The following is a 20,579-nucleotide window of genomic DNA, read 5'->3' on the forward strand; positions in this document are numbered from 1 at the left end:
CCGAGGGGTCTGGCCCTTAGGAACGGGGAACGACGAGAAAATGAGCAAAAGAACCGTGTAACTGTCTCAAATGCCGTCTCCACCTGATGTGCCTCTATTCTCCCCTCCCTACCCCCTGTCCGTCCCAGGCTTCCACCTGGCCACCTGTTGTCTGGCCCTACACCCAGGGGAAGAGCGCCCCCACCGCTCCTGAACATCGGGTGTGCGCAAACCTCGTGTGCCCGCGTGGTCTAGGCCGGGCAGGAGGCGGGGCGATCGGCGATGACGATACCGTTGCCATGGGAACCCGCCGCCCGCTCCTGCGCAGCAGCCTGAGCCAGAGCTGCCGCCCGCCACCCGCTGCCCGCCTGCCGGCCCGCCCGCCTGCCCGCCTCGGGCTCTCCCTGCGGGGCGGTAGGGGGAGTGGGGCTGGAGGAAGGGAGGGAACAGATGCGGCCTCCGAGCGGAGACCGGTTCCGCGCGTCCTAAGCCGAGGCCCCTGAGCCGGCGCCGTAACCGCGAGGGACGAAGACCAGCGCGGAGCAGCGCCCGCCCGGCCCCGGAAGGCGCGCCCCGGCTCGCCGCCCAGACACGGACGGCACGGTCCGCCCCGGCCCCAGTGCCGCGCGGTCTCAGCCCGGCCGGCGACCTCGGCGCCTCCGCAATCCCGGCCGGCTCCCGCGCGGACCCCGGCGCTCCTCTCCGCCGCCGCCGCCCCCGCCCCCGCCGCCGCAGCCTGTGCCTCTGCCTCCCCCTATACCCCGCTGCGTCGGCGACCCCACCCCGGACCCCGGACCCGACCCCGCCCGCGGCCCCGCCAAACTCGGCCGCGGCCCGGGCCCTGGCCCCGGAGGCCCAGCCGTGGGTACGATGCTGCCCAGCTCCATCCAGATATCGGGGGAGCCGCTGTCAGGCGCCGAAGTGCGGGACATCTGCCGCGGCCTGCGCGACAACGCCGTGCGCCTGCTCTCACTGCGCGGCTGCCGTCTCTGCGACCGCGACTTCGGCCGCATCTGCCGGGCCCTGGCCGGGGCCACGTCCCTGGCGCAGCTCAACCTTAACCTGGGCGTCGTGTCCAGCCCCAGCCGCATCAAGCAGCTGGCGGAGGCGCTGCGGACCAACCGCTCCATCCAGTCCCTCTTGTGAGTGCGCTCCCTCTAAAAGGGGTCCCGGGCACCGCACCCCTCCTCGCACTCCCCCTGCCATCTCCTGTTCCTCCGCACACCTTCTGGTACCTGTGCTTGCACCAGCCTACCTTCTCACCCCCTATTCACGCACCTCATTCCTCTGCCCATGCCTCCACAACACCCTCCAAGCTCCTGCTTCACCTCCAGACTTTGAACACCAGACCCACCCCGAATGATATAGGATACCCACCCCTTCCTGGCAGGACCCTTGTACCTCCCAACCTAATCACCCGCATTGGACTTCTCTGGGGTAGCTTGCTCAGTACCCAAGAAGGAATACTCCCCTGAGGACTAGATCCTGCCCCTATGTTCTGTCCAGAACACCACCCACACACCCTTTCTCTGTGTTCTGATCTGGATCCCAGTCCCTGCCTCAGAAAAGAAACCGAATTTTCCCCTTCTAAGTGCATTCTTAAGAGTCTAGAATTTTCTTTTTTCCTTCCCAAGGCCTGTCCCAAGTGCTGTGACTGAATGTCCCCCTCAGCTCTACAGCTCACCATAAGGGAGGGCGCCCCTTCCCCCTTACAGTAAGGACTGATGACTGCAGTAACCTCTGCTCTCTGGTCTCACCCCCCAGCCTGCATGGGAGCCCTCTGACAGATGCGGGGCTGGCCTTGCTGAATCCAGCTCTGGCCCTCCACCCTGCCCTCGTGGCTCTGGACCTGGGGGACTGCATGCTGGGTGATGAAGCCATCAACCTCATCTGTGGCCTTCTCCCCCCTGATGGGGCCAAGTCTGGTGAGCAGGGCCCTGCTGAGGGCATGGGCTAGTGTGGCCTTCATGAAAAGCTCAGTGCAGAGGGCAGGGGGCATGGCCTAGAGATGAGGGCTCTGACTGTGTGGGTGAGAATGTTTTTCGAATCCTCTTAGGAGGGAGAAGGATTGGGAGCTGAGCAGGATGGAGACTCAGGAATCCAGGCTGCAGCGGGCAGGAAAGGCATGGGCCGCTAGTGTCTCTGGAGCTCTGTGGAGGAGGTGGGGTAGCTCTCAGTCACTAGGGATACCCCAGAGATCCCCAGGTGGGGAATGGGCTTGAGAAAGGCCTGACCCTCTCCATCCTGGCTTCTCGCTATGATGCTGCCCAGGCTTGAAGGAGCTGACGCTGAGCGCCAACCCTGGCATCACCCCTAAGGGCTGGAGCCGCCTCGCCATTGCCGTGGCCCACAGCTCCCAGGTCCGCGTCCTCAATCTGGACTACAACCCCCTGGGTGAGGCTCAAGAAAGCCCCCTTTGATTCTCACCACCCCTCACCCCTGTCCAAGAACCTGGGACCGTCAGTTGCCATGGCAACCAGCACACTGGCGGAGGAAAGAAGGGAGGTTCTGGGTGGAAGTAGAGGAGCCACCTGTGTTGAGGACCAGATGACCGACAGGTAGATCAGAGCATCCATCACCACCCCTGGGCCTGGCTTGCTTCATCCATTCACTCATCAGTCACAATGCTCCCCTCCTGGCCACCTACCAATTGCCGGCGTTTCCTGGCCTGGGGGTGGATTTTGAGGTTGTCAGGGCAATGGGGAGGCCGTGGGGAGAAAGGGTTAGCAGGCCTGTGAATGCCGGTGAGTGTGTGCACGTGTACTGTCTCCCCAGGTGACCATGTGGCAGCGATGCTGGCTGTAGCTGTGGCCTCCAGCCGCACCTTAGAGGTCCTAGACTTGGAGGGTACAGGGCTCACCAACCAGTCAGCTCAGGTGAGAAGTCTTCATGTTTGGGGATGGGCCAGGGGTTGAGGTTAGCCAGTGTGTCTGTGGACATACTGAAGGGGTGGCAGGTTGGATTCCGGAGCTGCCTTAACTGTGTTCATCATTTTCCGTACTCTTCCCCACTGCAGACCCTGCTGGACATGGTGGAAAATTACCCCACAGCTTTGCGGAGTCTGGTGTTGGCTGAGAACAGCATTAGCCCGGAGCTGCAGCAGCAGATCTGTGACCTCCTCTCTGAGGGGGAGGAGGAGGAGGAGGTGGCAGGAGGGGCTGGCGACACCCAGGAACGAGAGAGAGGGCGGGAGCCTGCTGCCCACCAGAGGGGCAGTAGCTCCTGGATGTGCCCCAGTGGTAAGAGCCGCAAGGGTTGATCAGAGTCAGGTCTGAAAGAGGCTTGGGACCAGGGAGAGTGGGTGTGAGAAACTTAGGCCACTTCTATTTGTGGTCCCCAGCGGAGGAATGCATGGTGGTCTGAACACCTCTCTGCCCTTCCACAGATCCCAGCTCTCAGATGGTGCTAATGACGTCAGGACTAGGGGACAGTCTGTTGGCTGAGACGGAGATGTGACTCTCCATTCAGGCTTCTGCACGTCATTACATTTGCATCTCCAGCACTTTGCCCCAGATGTCAGGGTCAGGCCCTGGGGCTTAGGAGGGTGGGGGGTTGGTGTGCCTGGGGCTCTGGCAGCTCCTGGCAGCATGGTGGGAGGCTCTGGAAGCTGTGACTAAACAAAATCGTTGGGGGCGTTGGAACCCAAGGCAATGCCTCTGGACTTGTTGGCAGCTCTGGCTGCAGCCCGCTGGCTCGGAAGAGATTTTATGAACTCGACAACCTGACGTGTGGCTCTGGTCACTGGGGGCTGGCAGCGAGGGAGGAATTGGAATTACCACTAGACATCACTAGGGGGCAGTGCCACCCCACGGCCCAAGCTCCAGGCAGCGTCCACTGGCCCCAAATGTCTCCAACAGGTCTGGCTCACGTCTCTGACTTACAGGACCTGGGGTTCTGGGGTGACACCTTACACAGGCCCTGTAAGGATCGTAACTGAGGTAAAGAGCCCCCCCGAGCTGGGCTGGACCCTACCTCAAGGAGAGACTCAGGGGCCCTGCCAGGGTTACTTGAGGTACACCCTCTCCCACCACCTGATGCTCTGTGCCCAGGGAAGCCCCAGGCAGAACAGTGGTAGGGGTCAGTCAGCAGCAAAAAGACTAGGATGTGATTAGGACTGGGAATACTCAAGAATGGGGAGAATAAGGGCAGAAGGAAGGTCATTAATAGACAAATTAGGCCATACCAGTAAAATAGTTTTATTTAATTTTAAAATAGTTATTGATGTGAAAATTTCCCAAAGCTGGGAGTTAACAGTCTAGAGCCAAGGTTGGGAGTGGGACCAGGATTCACCTAGAACCCAGCTTGAGGGCCCTGAATCCCACCCTCTACTCCCTTCCAGAGGGAGGAAGGAAACAGCTGAGGGGAGCCCTGAGTCAGTCCTCTCCCTCATCCCCCCGAGGACCTGCTGTGCCAGGCCCTTGAAGGCAACAGCTCGTGCAGAGGATTTGGGGGGAGAGGGAAACAGGTGAAAACTGAAATTAGAGGTTAATAATCCCAATGACCCTCCTCCCCCCATCCCCCTGCCAGAAAAAATAGAAAACTGGTGGATATGAAAGGAGGATGGAGGATAAACACTGATGTAATAACCCCCTCAGCTCCCCAGAACAGACCAATTTGGGCCGACTGGAAGAAAGGTCATGAGCCCCAGCTGCATGTTACCTTTGGAGAATAAATATTCCAGGAGGGAAAAACCATGAGGCAAGCTGGTACCAGTTACAGTCAGTGCAGCGAAAGGCCTGGTGTAGCCTGACCCTACCTGCACAGGGAGCAGAGGCCAAGGGCTTGGGCTAGGTGGGGACCCTGAGCTGCGAGGGTTGGGGCACCTTTGCAGTCCCCGTGCAGCAGTGGCAGGAAGGCAAGCAGGGCCCTAGTTGAGCAGGTTGCCCTGCTCCTGGGCCTGGGTCAGGCTGTCCTTGCGGTGCAGGTGGTGCACCCCCATCCTCTTGGGGCTGCGCTGGGGGCGGCTGGAGCTGGGGAGTGCCCAGGCCCTGCCCTCAGTGCGAGGAGTGCCAGGCCCCTCCTCTGTGCCACCATCACTGGGCAGCAGGCTCTGGCGCTCTTCCTCGGGGCTGATGGGCAGGTTCAGCTGTTCCTCTTCCTCCTCCCTGGGAAAGCCAGGGTCAGCTTCTGTTGGCAGCAAAAGCCCACTTTCACCGGGTGGGGAAGAAGGTGCCTGCACCTCCTCATCTCCGCCAGCGGGACCAAAAGCAAAGTGGCGCTGCAGTTCAGGGAGCGCGTCACGTCCAAAGGCTGTGCGCTGGGCCACAGTGGCTGGGGGCGGAGTGCGGTCCACAAATGCCCGCTGCCAGCTGGCCAGCAGGTCCTCCTCGGAGCTGGCGGAGCTGGCTGGGGCACTGAGCCCCGGGGGGGCGGGGCTGGGCTGGTGCTGCGGGGAGGCCTGGGCTGAGGCAGGGCTGCTGGGCACTGGGCTGGGGCGGGCTCGCTCACTGCCCTCCTCCACCAGGCTCAGGGAGATGGCCTGGCGGGTGGCGTAAGTGCAGTTGGGCAGGGGGCTGTTGCGGGGAATCCGCACCTTATCCTCAGAGAATTCTATCACCTTGCGGCCAGGATACAGCGGGTGGGGTGGAGACGGGGTGGGGTAGGGACTCAGCTTCTCAAAGGCCGGCAGGGACATCTCCTCCTCTGGGGAGCCCCCCACGGTGCCCAGAGAGCAGCACTCCCCGTTGGGTTGGGGGACGGGGCTTCCCGGAGCTGGGCAGCTGGCTGGGTCACCTGGGTCACTCCCACTCATATCCACGTGCACAAAGACATCCTCAGCCAGGGGGTGCCCGGCGCTGCCTGACTGGGCCGAATTGAGCAGAAGAGACTCCGGCTTCTCCAACACGCGGGCAATGACCGAGGTGGGCACCACAGCCCCTGGGGCCAGGCTGGGGGCAGGCCCCGGGCTGGTAGCCTCCTGACCAGTGTGCAGATGTTTCCGAACCATGTCCTGTAGCTCACAGGGCAGCTGGGGTAAAGGAGCGAGAGAAGGGAAGAGAGACGTGAATGAGCCCAGCCTAAGACAGCTTGCTTCAGGGCAAATATGACGGCTGCCACATAAAAGGCCCCCCCGTGTGCTGGGCACTTCGCCATCACCTGTTCCGCAGCACACAAAGGTATGTCCTCATTTTGCAGATAAACTGCGGCTCGGTAGTGGTAAAAGAAGTTGAAGCTTTTGATTAACACAGCCAGGATCTGAACCCAGAACTGGTGCTAAGGCCCACATGCTCTCAAACGTCTAACTTCCCCATCTCAGTGGTAGATTCTGCCCAAACCAGACACAAGCTTGAGAATCAGTATTGACCAGAAGCCTTAGAAATACCTCCACTCCTTCTGTAGGCCCCATCAACCTTGAGCCTGAGCGCTGGGGTCTAGGGTTTGCCCCTTGGAGCAAGGGCCCCTCTCAATTATTCTTATGGCCCATACCTCTGGCAACCCCCTCCTTCCTGCATGGGATCCAGAAATTGAGATCCTCTCTCCCTGTCTCTGTTCCAGAAATACCAACAGGGCCAGTCCCCACTCTACCCCTAGTGACGGGCCCTTGACAGCATGCAGGACACCAACCAGCGGCCGAGCTGACTGGCTTCAGAGGACACAGGGAGGCGAGGAGAAGGAAAAGCAGAAAGCAGGGAGCTGAAGGTATGAGGACAGGACAGAGAGAGTTGTAGAAACTGGAGTTGGAAGCGTCCTAACAAGGGCAGACGGGCACTGGCAGGGAGAGTGCCCCACTCACATCAGCGAACTTGTGGTTACGGAAGTGAGACTTGTTGCACTTCAGGAGCTGCACAGCCAGGTTGCAGTCCAGCCGGTACCGCTCCTGCGGACACAGACGCAGTTCAGAGCCCGGCACAGCCCAGGGGAGCAGGGCAGGGCCAGGACATGGCAGCACAGGCAGGGAGGCTCCCGAGGTGACCGTACATTGAGCTCCTCCAGCTTGTTGATGGTGTTCCTGGCGTCCAGCAGCTTGTTGGTCAGCTCCACGATCTCCCAGTCCAGTGTCTTCCTGTCCATCTCAGCCTTCTTGATCTGAGGCACAAGACTCACAGTGAACCCAGCCCACACCCCAGCCAGCCCTTTCTCCCCTCCCCTCCCCCTCCTCCCGGCCCAGAGACACAGGAAGCCACAGGTGCTAGGGCAGCCAAGGCACACAGAGACAGACGATGGACAGACAGAAGGAGACCAGACACCTCTCCTGTAGTCCAGGCTGGCTGTGGGGAGGGGGCTCTCTGAGCATGACTGACAGCTGCCCAGGCCGGGGCAGAGCAGTCTAAGAGCTGCCCGGCCCTGGAGGGCACTCAAGGGGCTCTACACACCAGGCGAGGCAGCTGGTACCTGAGAGGCAAGAACTGTGCAAACCCAGGGGCTGAAGCCGGTGCTGCCTGTGGCTGTTTCCAGGATCAGGTTGGGAAGCTGGAGGAGGTGGGGAGTGGGGCTGCGTGGCGGCTGGGGGTGCCTGTGAGATTATCTAGTTGAGCAGGGAGGGAGCTGCAGGCTCAGAAGCAGTCTTCTGATCTTCAGCTCATGGACTGGGTCCACAGGCCCCCTTCCCCCAAATGGCCGGGGCTTGCTACCCACTGCAGCCAAGAAGCTGTGAGCATTCAGTGGTGACATCAATCAGTAACTCTGCCCAAGCCAAGAACAGGCTCCCCAGCTGTCCCCCAGGAGGGAGGCACTGACTGCTGAACAGGCCTCACATGAGGAAGAGGAAAGGAGTGGGCAGAGGGCAATGGCCGGGCCCCAGCAATCCCAGATCTCAGCTGAGGAGGAGGTGAGGGCAAGGGAGAAAACACACAAACTCAGACGCAACTGCAAAAATCCAGCTGTGGCTAAGAGAGGCCTGAGAGGAGAATGCGGCAGCAACGGTGGCAGCATGAGGGAAGACGAGGAGAGAAGAGAAACAGTGTGAGCATTAAGACAGTCCTGACTCTCACAGCACACTGCGGACCCCTCCCCACCACGGCCCACCCCCTCCCCGAGCCCAGGGCAGGATGGCCGTCCCCTGGCAAGTCCCAGCCCCTGCTATCCTGTGAGCACAGCGCCAGCCAAGCTGCCCTCCTGGACAGATTACCAGCGTATGCAGCTTGTCCTCTAGCTCCTGGTTGGTCCTCTGGGAAGCTGTGTAGCTGTGCTGCAGCCTGTAGAGGGACACAAGGCAGACCCCTGGATCAAGATCCTGTTCTTCAGACCCTGCTCAGCCCCTCCTTCATAAGGGATCTTGGGCAAGCGCCCCTCCCAGAACTTCAGTTTTCACATCAGAATCAGATGATCTCTGAAGCCTCTCCAGGCTCCCTCCTATGAACAGGGAGATGCGTGCATGTGTGTCCCGGCCCCTCGTTCCCACACCTGCGGAACTTGTCCTTAAATTTGTCCAGTTCCTCACGGCTCTGGCCCAGCTCCAGCTCCAGGCAGTCCTGCCCAATCTCCAGCTCGCGCTCCAGGGCCTCAGTGCGCCTGGTGGCTGAGGCCAGGCGCCGGCGAAGCTCCTCATTCTCCTGCTGCAAAAGCCTGGTAGGGTGAGGGGTCAAGGGCAGAGGGGCATCAGAGATAGAAGGGCCACCCTAGAGTTCCAGGATGGATTCAGGAAGGAAGCAGTAGGGGTGACGTGAGAACAGGTAGCTGTGGGCAGGGGACTCCTTGAGATTCAGCCTGAGTCTGGGGCAGCGTATCCCATAGGCCTGCTGGCCCTGAGATCACAGCTTGGCTGGGAGGGGCAGAGGGGATGGGAGAGGACAGTCTGCCCCCCTCACTGCAGAAGAACGAGAAGACAGAATTGCAGGGGCTACAGTTCCCAGTCTGTCTCTGGTTACAGCCCAAGCCAGCTGGCCAGCAAGCCGCCAGCTCCAGTTTCCCCACTGCACAATCAGGCTGCTCCATTATTCATCTTTTAGAAACCCAGCCCAGTGCTGCCCTCCTCTGCGGAGGCCTCATGTAGCTGATAGAAAGGACTGCGGGGAGGCAGCTGGCACAGGAGGGCCAGGAGCTGGGGAAGGGAGCTTTGGCAAGAGCAGGCCTCTCAGAGCCATCCACCTCCTTGATGCCAGGTCCTCTTGGAGCCCGTGGAACAAACCTCTTTTTCCAGAAGGAATATCCCAAACTTCAAGCCTCCTCCCAGAGTCCCTAAAACACCCCACCCCAACCTTTACCTCTACCTAATCCAAGGAAAAGCCCAAATGAAACAACAGCCTCGCCTGCAGCTAAGAGGGGCAGAGTTGAGGCAGGGCAGGCTCTCGGGCAGCAGATACTCACTTCATCCTCTCCGTGTCAGTCAGGGGCTCCTGGGCACAAAAGAACAGAAGCTTGAGGCTCAGCTCTGGACCCCTGGCCTCCTGCTTGTTCCCCACCCCCTCCAAATAGCCCTGGAAACGGCCATGTCTGAAGCCCAGTGACTCTCACAGCAGAAGTGGGCTGCGGGGCCCCACAGATAGAGGCAATCCAGTAACACCTGGACCAGCCTACTCTCTCCCATGCCAACCAGATTCCAACCCTCACCCTTACCCATACTAGCTCCAACCCCTCTTAATACTAGAGCCAACTGCAAATGAGCCCTGGTACCCATGCTACCTCTCCCAGGGCTAAAGAGAGCCTCTCAGCTGTTCACTGGGCTCCTAGCGGGCCCTGCAGGCACAGCCAAGACTTTCCAGAGAAGTGATGAAGCCAGGCGAGCTAGAGTAGGGTTCTGAGGTCTGCCAAAGCCCTTCTGGCCCCCAGGGCAGAATCAGGCCCTCACAGAGGCTCGGGAAGCACAAGCACGTGGGGGAAGGAGAGCCTCTGGGCTAAACCTGACTGAGACAAGTAAAGCGTCTTCTGCTTTCACCCTCCTGCCACATCCTCCTCAAGCCTCCACGTTGGTCACGAGCCAGAGCTCCGCCAAGCGCAAAGCAGAGCAGACCCGCGCCACGACAGGAGGGAACGTCAAGCAGCATCTGACTGGCCTGACTGCCTGAGGATGCCAATCACAGGCAGGGCAACGAGGTGGGTGGCCCAGACCATGGACTTGGGAGCCACTGACACCTGGATTGATCCTGTTGTACCATACACTGGTTATGTTAATCTTGCTGAACCCTAGTGGCCTCGTCTACAAAACCAGGGGAATGCCCAGTGGGTGGCACCTAGCACAATATCTGGCCTTTTAATTTAATGTTTCCTGAACTGAAAATGGGCAAGTCATGGGCGGCATTTCTGCTGTGAATGTGACCAGAGTGGGCCATGGTATGCCTGATGCTCGGCACGTGCTGGCCATCTCTCAAGTTCTTTAAATGTGTTTCACGCACTGCAACAGGATAGAGACACGGAAGCAAGATGAATAAACTGCAGCCCTCGTTTCCTCCTGCAGCAAGCTGAACGAGGGAGGAAAACCGACCTGGAGAATGCTTTGCAGTTGCCTGAAGAAGCCCTCCTAAGAATCTAATGCAGTTCCGAGCAGGGAGCACGTATTTGATAAGTGTCAGCCAGAAAAAGGAAAGCTGGAGGAGGGCCTGACTTTCAGGGACAGCAAAGAACAGCTAGTCTTGGGGAAGTCGCTGGAGCACTGCTTCCTAATGGCCCCCAGAGGGGCCGCAAGTTGAATGGCTCTGCTCCACCAGTGGAGGACCAGAGTCCTGGCCTCCGGGCAGGTTAGCACCCCTCTATCGGGTGGGCTGCCTCTTGCACGAAAAACAATACTGCATGGGATCACTTCTGCTGAGCTACATGTCCTGAACACATGGACGTGTGTCACAGCTGTCCCCTATGAGTCTACATGGCTGCCACCAGCACTGCTGCAACTGAGAGCCCAAGTGTGTACCAGGAATGCCACACCCTCACCCCAACTGGTGGGACCAGATGTGCCCTCAGGACAGCCAGAACCCCGCCTCAGGGGCCTGCATCTGCCAGCCAGGGCAGGGGCACCACTCTTGCTGACCTCCTGCTCGAGCTGGGAGCCAGGAACTTCCAGCCGCAGCTCCCGATGCTCAGGTGGTGCCTTCCGGTAGGGTTTCTTAGCAGGGGCTGCACTGGTCATTCTGGGAGGTGAGAGCTCCTCAACCTGCTAAGGGGAACAAGGAAGGAGGCTCAGCGATGTGGCAAGAGGCCTCTGAACTGAGAAAAAAAGAGGACATGTAGGAGCCACCAGGCAGGCAGACAGGCCTGGGCTGCTGCTGGGGTCATTCGAAGGGCTGAACTCTGGTGTGTCAGTGCCCGTGGGTCAGGGGTGTGCTGGATGGGGGCCCGGGTCCAGGGGGAACAGATTAGAGGAAGCCAGGGTCCAGGGACTGGGTGCAGGGAGTATGGATTGGGCCCGAGGAGCAGCCCACCCCTTGCCCCTGTGGGCTCGGAAAGCAGCCTCAGAGAAAAAGCTGCTCTCCAAGCACCAGTTTCCTCAACTCTAAACTGGGTTGAGAATGTCACCAATTTCATAGGGTTGTTTTAACGATTATGTAAAGCACTAACAACAGTAGCTGGCACTCAGGAAATGTTCGATAAATGTTAGCTTTAAAAAAAATCGTAACCAGAAAGTAAGGGTTTGAGATGCGTTCCCAACCTGAGCTCCTCCAGGGGGTCACCAAGCTTAAGGGCCTTCAAGGTCAAGCCTCTCTGGCCTCCACCACTCTTTTCACCAGCCCCCACCAAGAGGGGCTGCCTGCTGCCGCCTCACCTGCCAGCCTCCCCAGGAGGGAACCCAGTGGGGGGTGCAGGCCTCACCAGGAACATACCGTCCGTCTGTCGGCAGCTCTCTCTGTTCCGCTGTCCGGGAGTCAGCCCTCGGCTCTCCGCATCCCACAGCCCCGCCACTTCCTCTAGCCAATAGCTCCTGAAACCAGAGAAGGGAAGAAAGTGGAAACCAGGTGTCAGCCGCCTGTCTGTCAGTACCCGCCAGGGAGAGCTGGACAAGAGTGGAAGCACTGGGCTCCCCATGAAAGCTCTGTCCAGGCCCAGAGGAGACACATGTGTGTCTGTGTGCGTGTTCATGGTCTCGGCTTATCACATGCCTGATCCCGGGACAGGTCTGGTCCTGTCTTGTCCCTATCCTACCTCACATCTGTCCTGTTCATCCCCCGGGCCCCTCAGAGTCTAGAAACAGCTGAGAGACTTGGGGGACAAGGGCTGAAGACAACACCAGGAAAAAGCCTAATAGAGGCTCAAGGAGACGCTGGGGGAAAAGCTCCTGGCAATGTTTCCAGAAGGAGCCCAAACACCTAGTTCTGTGGACAATGGTGGCGAACAGACTGTGTGATGAGGAGGGGCAGGTCCAGGAGAAAAGCAGAAAAAGGAGCATTTTAGAGCAATGATGGCTCTCAACCAGGGTGATTTTGGTCTCCCCCGCCCCCTCCTCCCCCGACCCCTGATAGCTGGCAAACGTCTGAAGACATTTTTGGTTGTCACACCAGGGGTGGGTGGTACTGGCATCTAGTGGGTAGAGGCCAGGGGTGCTCCTAAACATCCTATAAGGCACAATACAGCCTCCCAAGACAAAGAATTATCAGCACAAAATGTCGATGGTGCCTAGGCTGCAAAACTCTGTGTAGAAAGCCCCAGTCTGGGGGGCTGAGACGCCCGGCTTCTGGGCTCAGTGCTGCGTCTGACACACAGTGTGGCCCTGGGTAAGTCCTTTCCTCACTGGATAAATCTGTCATCTGCAGAGAGGTGGCTGGACTGAGTGACCTCTGAGGTCCCCTCCAGGTTCTTGGGGTTCTGACCTCTCCCCCACCTGTAATGAGCTGGGCTGCAGCATGGGGGCAGCAGCCACCACAGGGGCCAATGGAGGCAGTAACCTCAGGTGGCCTTCTGGGCATAAACAATCTCGTGGCCGCCATCCACCTCACCAGGGCTGGGGCTGAGGGAAGCCTTGCGGGCTAAAGCGTGTGTTCCTGCTGCTGGGACATGCCCTGGCCACGACTCCTGTCACATTCCAACAGGGCCTGAGGCAGGAAGCACGGTGAGGGGGCGGGGAGGGCGGGAAGCAGGAGTGGCCTCCCTCCTCTGGGCAGCCTGGCCTCTGGTGTGGGGTTCTGGGGCTTGGCAGCAGGCACGAGCCGCCACCCCAGCCCTTTGATAGTGAGGCAGAGCGGGTCCCCACAGGGCACTTGCAGCAGGCCGTGTCGGGCTGACTCCACGCGCAGGAATCCGGGCAGGCCCGAAGGGACAGCACACTGCTGAGGTGTAGTCACCCCTACAGGTTCCCCAGGGCTACCCTTCCGGTGGGACCCTGGGTGGGAGCTCCTCCGGCCCAGGGGAAAGGCCCAAAAAGTCCCAAGCCAGCCTGGGCACCTGGGTTCTGATCGTCAGGGGGTCTCAGCGTGGGGGTGTATATGAGTTACAAAAGAGGAAAGAGCCAGAGCTGCAGGAGTAAGAGATACAGGTAGCCAAGAGCTCCCGGGAAATCCAGAGCTGGCTTCTGCCTTCTCCCCTTCTCTGTGGAGAAGCCAGGTCCCTCCTCCCTTCCCCACCTGCTCCCCACTCAGCTCAGTAGCCCTTTCTCTGTGCAGGCCCCTTTATATATACCCCCTCTATTCTCAGCCTCTTCTCTTCCCTATTCCTGCCAGTGCCCACACTGTCCTCTAGGTACTGGGACACCTGTGTGGGCGGTGGGTGGGCAGGGAGGACACTGACAGGCCCAGGTAACTGGTCATTCTACCTGTGAGGAGAGAGAGCGGTCTCACTCCATACCCTGCTGGCCCAGCTCTAGCCATCACATGTCCTACAAGCTCATCCTGCCTCATCTTGACCTCATGGCCCCACAGCACATATTCCCAGGGCTTTCATGGCAAGGTAATCTGGCTTGCTGAGGGGACAGACAGTGTGCATGTGGCTGGCAGTGAGATGGATCATAAGTGCAGGCTCAGACTATGGGATGAATGGTAGTGGTGATGGGAGGTTCTCTCTGCCAGCCAGAGAAAACTCTTTTCGTATGTGTCAGAGTCACAGGGAGGGAAACGACTCCCAACTGGGGAAGCAGAAGACAATGCCCACTAGCGAGACAGTCGACCAGGGAGCCTGCAGTGACCCCAACACAAGCCCATGAGGAAAAGTCCGTGCCGCCCCCTGCCCCATGTCCATAAATTCCAGTGCTTGTTGGGGCCCTGGCTCCAACTCCTGAGATCTGCTAAGCGCCCCAGATCCAGCCCATAGGGGACCACAATTCCAGCACTGAACAGGGACTCGATGCGCCTGGCAGGCTGCTGTCCCTGACTGGAAGCACCGCAGGGAAGGTCAGACCCAGGAGTGAGAGCAATGCCAGGTACACTGCAGAACAAAGTAAGAAGCAGCTGAACAGCAGGTCCACAAGCTGGGAGAAGAGGAAAGATGAGCTGGAAGGCAGCAGAGTGGTCCCTCCAGGAAGACCCAGCTACTAGATGCAGCCTCCACTGGCCAGATCTCCTTCACCTCAAGATTCCCAGGTTGCTTTGGAGTGCTGCAGCCCAAGGAGGACTCCCAATCCCATGTCAAGAAGAAGAGGCCCCCAGGGAAAGCTGGACAACTCAGAATGTGCCATGGGCCACAAGGAGCAAACAAGGCCTTTTGGGTCCTCTTGGCCTCTGGATGCTGAGCTGGCTCCAGGGCACCTCCGAGAAAAGAGTCTTCTAGAAGTTCTAGAAATTGACAGGGAAGAATCCCACTCCCATCCCTCACCACAAACTACCTGAGCTTCAAGGAATTGGACGCAGATGACTCAGGATGTGGGGTACCAGATCACATGCTGGGTTTGTACTACAAGAACAGCTGTGCTCTGGGAGAAAGGCTGAAGCCTAAGTTAAAACCCCTGGCTGACCCAGTCTGGTCTGCAGCTCCTCGGGCTGGACCTGCAGGCACGGCTGAGGAAGACACCCAGAGCAGCAGTAAACCCTCCCATCTCGTGGAGGTGAGGTGAGAAAGGAAAGCAGCTCTCCTCACTGCCCCCACCCCACCTAACTCCTCCTTCTCCTTCCTCTCCTGCATAGTATTCATTCTCCAGTTACTCAGAATCAGTTCAGAGGACAGACTCAACCCCCTATCTGCTGGGGCGGAGGCGTGGGGGGGGGGTGTTGATAGCTTCGTAATTGTCATGTTGCAATCTGCCAGTCAGCTCAGGCCGCCTGTTACCGCCTGCCCTGCATGAAATACCTTCTCTCTGATTACAGCCCACGGGCACGATTAGCTACCTCCAGAGAACAAAGTCTACTTTCATTAGAAATGGGACTCGGCACGCACAGGGAACCTGCACTGTGAACCCACTGAACAGCTGAGCAGAGCACGTATCAGAGACAGATACAAGGAGCAATGTGTGCCAGGAGCTGGCTGAGCAGTGTCCTTTAATCAAAGGACAAAACATCTGCCAAGCATCTCTCTCAAACCAGGAGATGGGACTCCTACCCACTCCCCTTTGTGGATACAGAGAGTGTGGGTATGTGACCTGGGGCCTCCATCGAGGTCAGGGACGCTGCTGGAGGCGAAGTAGGATAAGGAGAAACCTCTTCAGAATTCAGATTATCTCCAAACTATCCTCTCTCCCATTCCCTGCAAACACCCACAGAGGCAACAGCAAAAGGTTCAATTCCAAGAGCCAAGGATGCCCTGTTACTTCCCTCTGCCATCCTTTCTGTGGGTCTGCCCAAGGGCAAAGTCACCAGTGCAGGAGAGGAAGGAAGGTCCCAGCATCCAACTTTCTCTCTGCTCAGGGCTCAGAGGCTACCCCCTCAACACTGGCCCAGCAGAGGGAGACAGGATTGAATCCAAAATAGGTCTGGCTCTTTGGCTTTTCAAACTCTGCCCTCCCCCACTGGAGGTCTCCTCTAGCTCCCAAGCTCTGCACTACCCTGTCCACCGGCCCAGTTCAGCTGCCTGCCCAGAGACACCGCCTGCTTCCCCAGCTCCCCACATCACCCACACTCTCTTCAAGAAATTAGGGTCCCAACAGTTCCTCTGGGCTCAGACCATTTCTGAACTTACTAATGTCTCTCTGCTCCCAGCCGTCACTGAATCAAGCAAGTGAAGGACCTCAAGGGGCCAATGAACCCAACCTTCTGATTCAGGGAAGGCACACACCTCACCACAAAAACCATTAAAACTCTTCTTTTGTAATTCACCCAAAGAAAGTCAAATGGACGTTAGCAATCACTGCTGCTTTTAAAATGAAAGGAAAACGGCCCCTTTTCTGAATACTCCAGCTGTGCTGTATGGTACCTTAACCCAGCAGGATATAAATAAATAATAAAAACAAATATGGGCCCTTCCTGAAGCCCCTAATCAACCGCTAAACAGGAACATCTGATCACAGGGACTAGCGCCTCCCCTGCAGAAATCGTCCTCAGCTGTGAGCCCTGATGTAGTCTCTGAACACTACAGGCCTGGAGGAAGCTGCACCTCTCAGGGCAGGACATACTCCTGCCATACATATCTAGCTGCTTTTCAAGCCTCTGAAATCCAGGCTCTGCCTCCAGCTGAGGCCCAAGAAACACAAACCACCACCCTACAAGGGCCAGCGCTATAACCAGCAGGGGCCCCTGAGATTGCCCACAAGGACCCCCCCCCCCCGCCACCGCTCCCAGTCAGTATGGCTCCTCTCCACCTCGACTGTCAGTGAACAGCCGCACAGTGAGCCGATCCGACCAAAGCAGGCTGGGTTCAGCCTTCCCCACACCAGGCCCCCAGTTTCCGGCACAGCTGTTCCTGAGATACCTAAGCAAAGCCCTCAGCGATGCTGGGCGCGTGGCAGGCAAGCAGCCAGCAGAGCACAGGTGGGGCCCAGGCAGGCTCTGCTCTGGGCTGATGACAAGGCTGGAAGATGCCAGTCTGTGCCCAGACCAGCCCTGCTGCCCCTCCCCCAGGCAGGCCTGTCACCCCTCGGGGCAAGTTCAACCTCACCCTCTTGGGGCATGCTGCCTGCGGCCCTGACCTGGCCCCCTGCCCGCTCTAAGCAGAACAGACTGACAGGTTTTTAAAAGCCAGAATGGGTGGGAATTATTGTGCCCCAAAGTCATCCTGAGGCCTCAGAACTAGTGCTGGAGACCTGTGAGAGCTCACCTGGATCCCCACCTGAGCAAATACCTCAAGTCTATCCACCTGGCCTCTCATTCAGGCAAACACTTGACAGGAACAAAGGGGCTGAAGACTACTGATGATGATGGTCCAAGCAAACCAACCCCCGCCCAAAGCGAGGGCCAGAAGATCCCCAGGACCATAACCAGCACTTGACCTCAGTCCCCATGCCCTCTCCTAAGGAAGCGCAAAGTGAGGGTGGCCCTGAATCAGCCCTGCACTCCACGCCCCTTCTGCTCTTCTGGTCACAGCCAAGCCACAAACCCCTCCAGCTTGCTACCTCCCTGCTCAGGGTCCCTACACATCCGCGCAGCACCTACCCCCTCTCTCATTTACACACTTACACCTCATGGTCGCAGGCAGCTCCCTGCCATCTCCCTCCTGGCTCAAGGGAAACAGAATCCACTTAGAGGACCTCCAGGTCTCAAGTTCCCCCATCCAGCCCACCCCACCCTGCACTGCCTCCAGAGGCTGGAGACAGTGTCTGTCTACAGAGTTACCCATGCAGAACACCAGGGAGCCCCGAGCAATCGGCCTTCCTGCTACCTCTGGACCCCCCCCCTTCTCCTTTCCAAGCCTGGAGGGAGGTGGGAGCTTGTCGGGGGCTTCTCCATGGCAAGCTGAGGCCAAGGCCTCTCCTAGGCCCACTGTGGAGTCCAAAGCCAGGTCCTTCCCCCTCTGGCTGAGCCGCCCTTCCCAGCTCTTTATGGTTAAAGTCCCCGTGAAGCTCCAGACGTGGAAGGCGGTGGGGGGACTAACTCCACCCACTCCACCTCCCAGAGCCACAGTCACCAATGGGAGCTACATCTCTGGTTCTGGGCTCCAGCTTTCAGTTTAAGTAGTTTCACTCTTCTGCCCAGGCAATTTCCCACAGCCAGGCCAAGGTGTTTCTCAACTTCCCCACCCCCAAGAAGAACCTGCAATTGATCCTAAATTCACTTCGTACCCTGGGATGAGAAGAATGGCTACAGCATCTTCCCCTCTTTTTTTTTTTGGCTCCGCCACAGGCCTTGTAGGATCATAGTCCCCGGACCAGGGACTAAACCCAGGCCACGGCAGGGAAAGCGCCGAGTCCTAACCACTGGACCACCAGGGAATCCCCACCATCTTCCCCTGTTGATAAAGGGAGGAAACTATCCAGTCTAGCAGAAAATTCCCTTCCTACTCTCGTTCCATCTGTCTCTGAGGCGTGAAACCAACAGTATGGTAACTGAGGGATGTTCTCAAACTCCACGGTGCTAAAAGCAGATTAAACAGAAATGCTAACCATTCTGTTTTAAGGGAGAACTGATAGCCATGGTACTAACTAAAGGGAGAAGGAGGGGCAAAGTCCAGCAGCAGATGGGCAGGTGCCCATGCACAGCCCCACCCACAGCAAGGAGACTGGGAAAATGGAGGGAACCCAGTAGTAAGGACAAGCGAGCAGAGGAGATGGCATGATGTAAGCAAAGGGGAGAAGGCACAGGTCAGGGGGAAGAAGGGAGAAGAGAGGCATGGCTGGCGGCACCCTCAGCTGGCCCAGGTCAGACTCACAGGGTTAGTGTCTTCTCCCCAACCAGCCAGCTCTCCTGGTTAGCACGGTTAGCGACAGACTCATGGCAGACGCCCTCCAGGCACTCCATACAAACAGACAGCTTGGTTTGTGAGCAGCCCAACTCCGGAGCTGCAAAGAGAGAGCAGAAGGATTGCCAAGCTGCAGGATGCCTGAGGGTACACACTGCACTCTCCTGACAGGGACACTCCCCCAGACTTACCACCAGACCCTCAGGGGCTTTCTCCACTCTAGAAAGCATGCCTCGTGAAAGTATAGCAGTGAGCCCAGCTCATGACCCCAGGGATGGTCAACAGAAAGAGAGGACTGCCGTTTTGGAACGGGGCACTGCTACCAGGGGGAAGCTCCCCTGTCTCACCTATTCCCGGAACATTGCTGCCAGGCTGCACCAGAGCCCTGAAAGCTGCTTGTAAGAACAAAGCCACCCACAGCTACAGCTGCAGCTGCCACCTAGCCCAGGCCTGTGCCAGCAGAGTTCACCCCACCACCTCCCACGGGCTCCAAGGAAAGGGGCTGGGAGAGAACTGGCCCAGGGACCGGAGGCTGCAACAAGAGCTGCATGGAAAGCCCAGTACAATGGGGCAGTGTGCACCCCAGCCAGCTGGGCCAGTCAAAGGAACGGGTGACACACTGCCACCTTTCAGTTTCTGAAAGGGCCAGGGAATGATGCTTCCCAGTGAGCTGCCGCCAGAGGAACCCACAGAGCAAGGATAAGGACTATGCTACAGCCAGGCTCCCCAGACCCTGAGAGGGACTACCTCACCCCCTCAGAATGAGCAATGCCCAGAAAGGCTAGCGTTCCCACACAGCTAGCCCAAGGAACACTCTTTCCTGAAAGCCTCCAGAACCACCTAGGGGAAGCGACACACCCCGGCTTTGAGATCTCAAGGCAAATGTGCCACAGCAGTGGAGTCCCAGAGACCCCCACCCAAGATGTGACCCCTGGGTCAGCAGGACAGGAAAGCCCTTCTGTCTGAAAGGCCTGCAGATGACAAGATGACTCGGGGAAGGAAGGGGAGAACAGAGACCACCCTGGCCCCACATATGGGCCTGGCCTTCTCCCAAGCCCAGGCCAACAATAAACACAGGCAGGAGAAGCCTCCGACAGGCTTCCCAACTGCCTCCTCACTGGGCTCCCCACATCGCTCTGGCAGCCCCAGAGGTCAAAAGGCCATGAAGGGTGAGATAACCATCTAGCAGAGAAGATGACAACTCTTCCTGTGGGCTCTGACCTCTTCGCTGGACTGGCAAGGAAGCATGGCCACGGGCAGGCTACCTTCCGAATCCTCACCACACACACACACACAAATAAATAAATAAACACCAGCTGGGTCTGGTTTGCTTTTGAAAGGTAGAGCAGCAAGTGACCTGGCTAATCCAAGGTTTCAGGAACTAGAGGAGACTCTCTCTGCACTAAAACAGGGGTTGAGAAATTAGGTAATTCTACTCCCTTCCCAGCCAAAGATGAAAGAGGAGTGAAGGAGAGAAACACATGAGGCGAGAGTGTTGATGCCCGCATCACACTTGCACCCATCCTGGTTCCCCCTCAAGGGCACTCCTGCCAGAAAATTTCATCCCAGAATAAAAGACAATCCCTCAGAGATAAGCAGGGTGCCCGCTGTGGCAAGAGCCTCTAGGAAAGCTGGTCCATCCTCCCAAGCAGCCAGCCCCCAGGAACGCACCACGCTGGGCAGGAGGCTGCAACCAGGCTCCTCAAAGGCTCCAACAGGGAGGGACTCACTCCCACCCTCACCCCCCGGGGGTTAACTGTTAGGAGGGCAGAGCAAGCTGAAGAACAGTATGTATTACTGTCGAGTTTTGTTTATTTTACAGGCGATACACGATGGGGAATGTCTGGAAGTACACAAAAATGATTAGAAAGATACATGATAGACGGTTAACAGTAGTTCCCTATCTTTGGGAAAAGGCTTAGACAGGAGCAGCGGGGGAAGAAAGGAAAGGTCTTTTACTTTACTTTTAATTTTGTGTACTTTTCTGTATGGTTGGTATTTTAAACGAGGACATACATTATGTTTATGATGAAAACATACAGCTC

At 58.0% G+C, this 20,579-nt stretch overlaps 2 protein-coding genes across 14 annotated transcripts in view; one reads left to right on the forward strand and one right to left on the reverse strand.

Annotated features, from left to right (window-relative positions):
* The first annotated feature begins 385 nt into the window (after positions 1-385).
* Positions 386-3,699, forward strand: LRRC73 (leucine rich repeat containing 73). Its single transcript, XM_029243935.1, has 6 exons — positions 386-1,121; positions 1,744-1,904; positions 2,251-2,373; positions 2,755-2,855; positions 2,996-3,218; positions 3,365-3,699. The coding sequence occupies exons 1-6, from the start codon at positions 850-852 to the stop codon at positions 3,433-3,435; spliced, it is 951 nt and encodes a 316-aa protein (XP_029099768.1). The 5' UTR covers positions 386-849; the 3' UTR covers positions 3,436-3,699.
* A 458-nt stretch (positions 3,700-4,157) lies between these two features.
* TJAP1 (tight junction associated protein 1) overlaps positions 4,158-20,579 on the reverse strand; it is a 37,185-nt gene continuing 20,763 nt past the window's right edge. For 6 of the 13 annotated variants that reach the window (XM_029243835.1, XM_029243834.1, XM_029243833.1 and 3 more), the window contains exons 3-11: positions 18,505-18,634; positions 11,659-11,767; positions 10,880-11,005; positions 9,226-9,254; positions 8,323-8,484; positions 8,048-8,114; positions 6,898-7,005; positions 6,713-6,796; positions 4,159-5,947 (exon numbers count right to left, since the gene is read on the reverse strand). In XM_029243835.1, coding sequence (XP_029099668.1) covers positions 4,847-5,947; positions 6,713-6,796; positions 6,898-7,005; positions 8,048-8,114; positions 8,323-8,484; positions 9,226-9,254; positions 10,880-11,005; positions 11,659-11,767; positions 18,505-18,593 — 1,875 coding nt within the window. In that variant the 5' untranslated portion in view covers positions 18,594-18,634 and the 3' untranslated portion in view covers positions 4,159-4,846. Of the gene's footprint in view, positions 5,948-6,712; positions 6,797-6,897; positions 7,006-8,047; positions 8,115-8,322; positions 8,485-9,225; positions 9,255-10,879; positions 11,006-11,658; positions 11,768-18,504; positions 18,635-20,579 lie in introns of all 13 variants that reach the window. The other 7 variants (XM_029243837.1, XM_029243838.1, XM_029243844.1 and 4 more) reach the window with 6 other exon arrangements.

The sequence above is a fragment of the Monodon monoceros genome, unplaced genomic scaffold, assembly GCF_005190385.1.
Source record: "Monodon monoceros isolate NGI ecotype Baffin Bay Population unplaced genomic scaffold, NGI_Narwhal_1 Super_Scaffold_3, whole genome shotgun sequence".
Lineage (NCBI taxonomy): Eukaryota > Metazoa > Chordata > Mammalia > Artiodactyla > Monodontidae > Monodon > Monodon monoceros.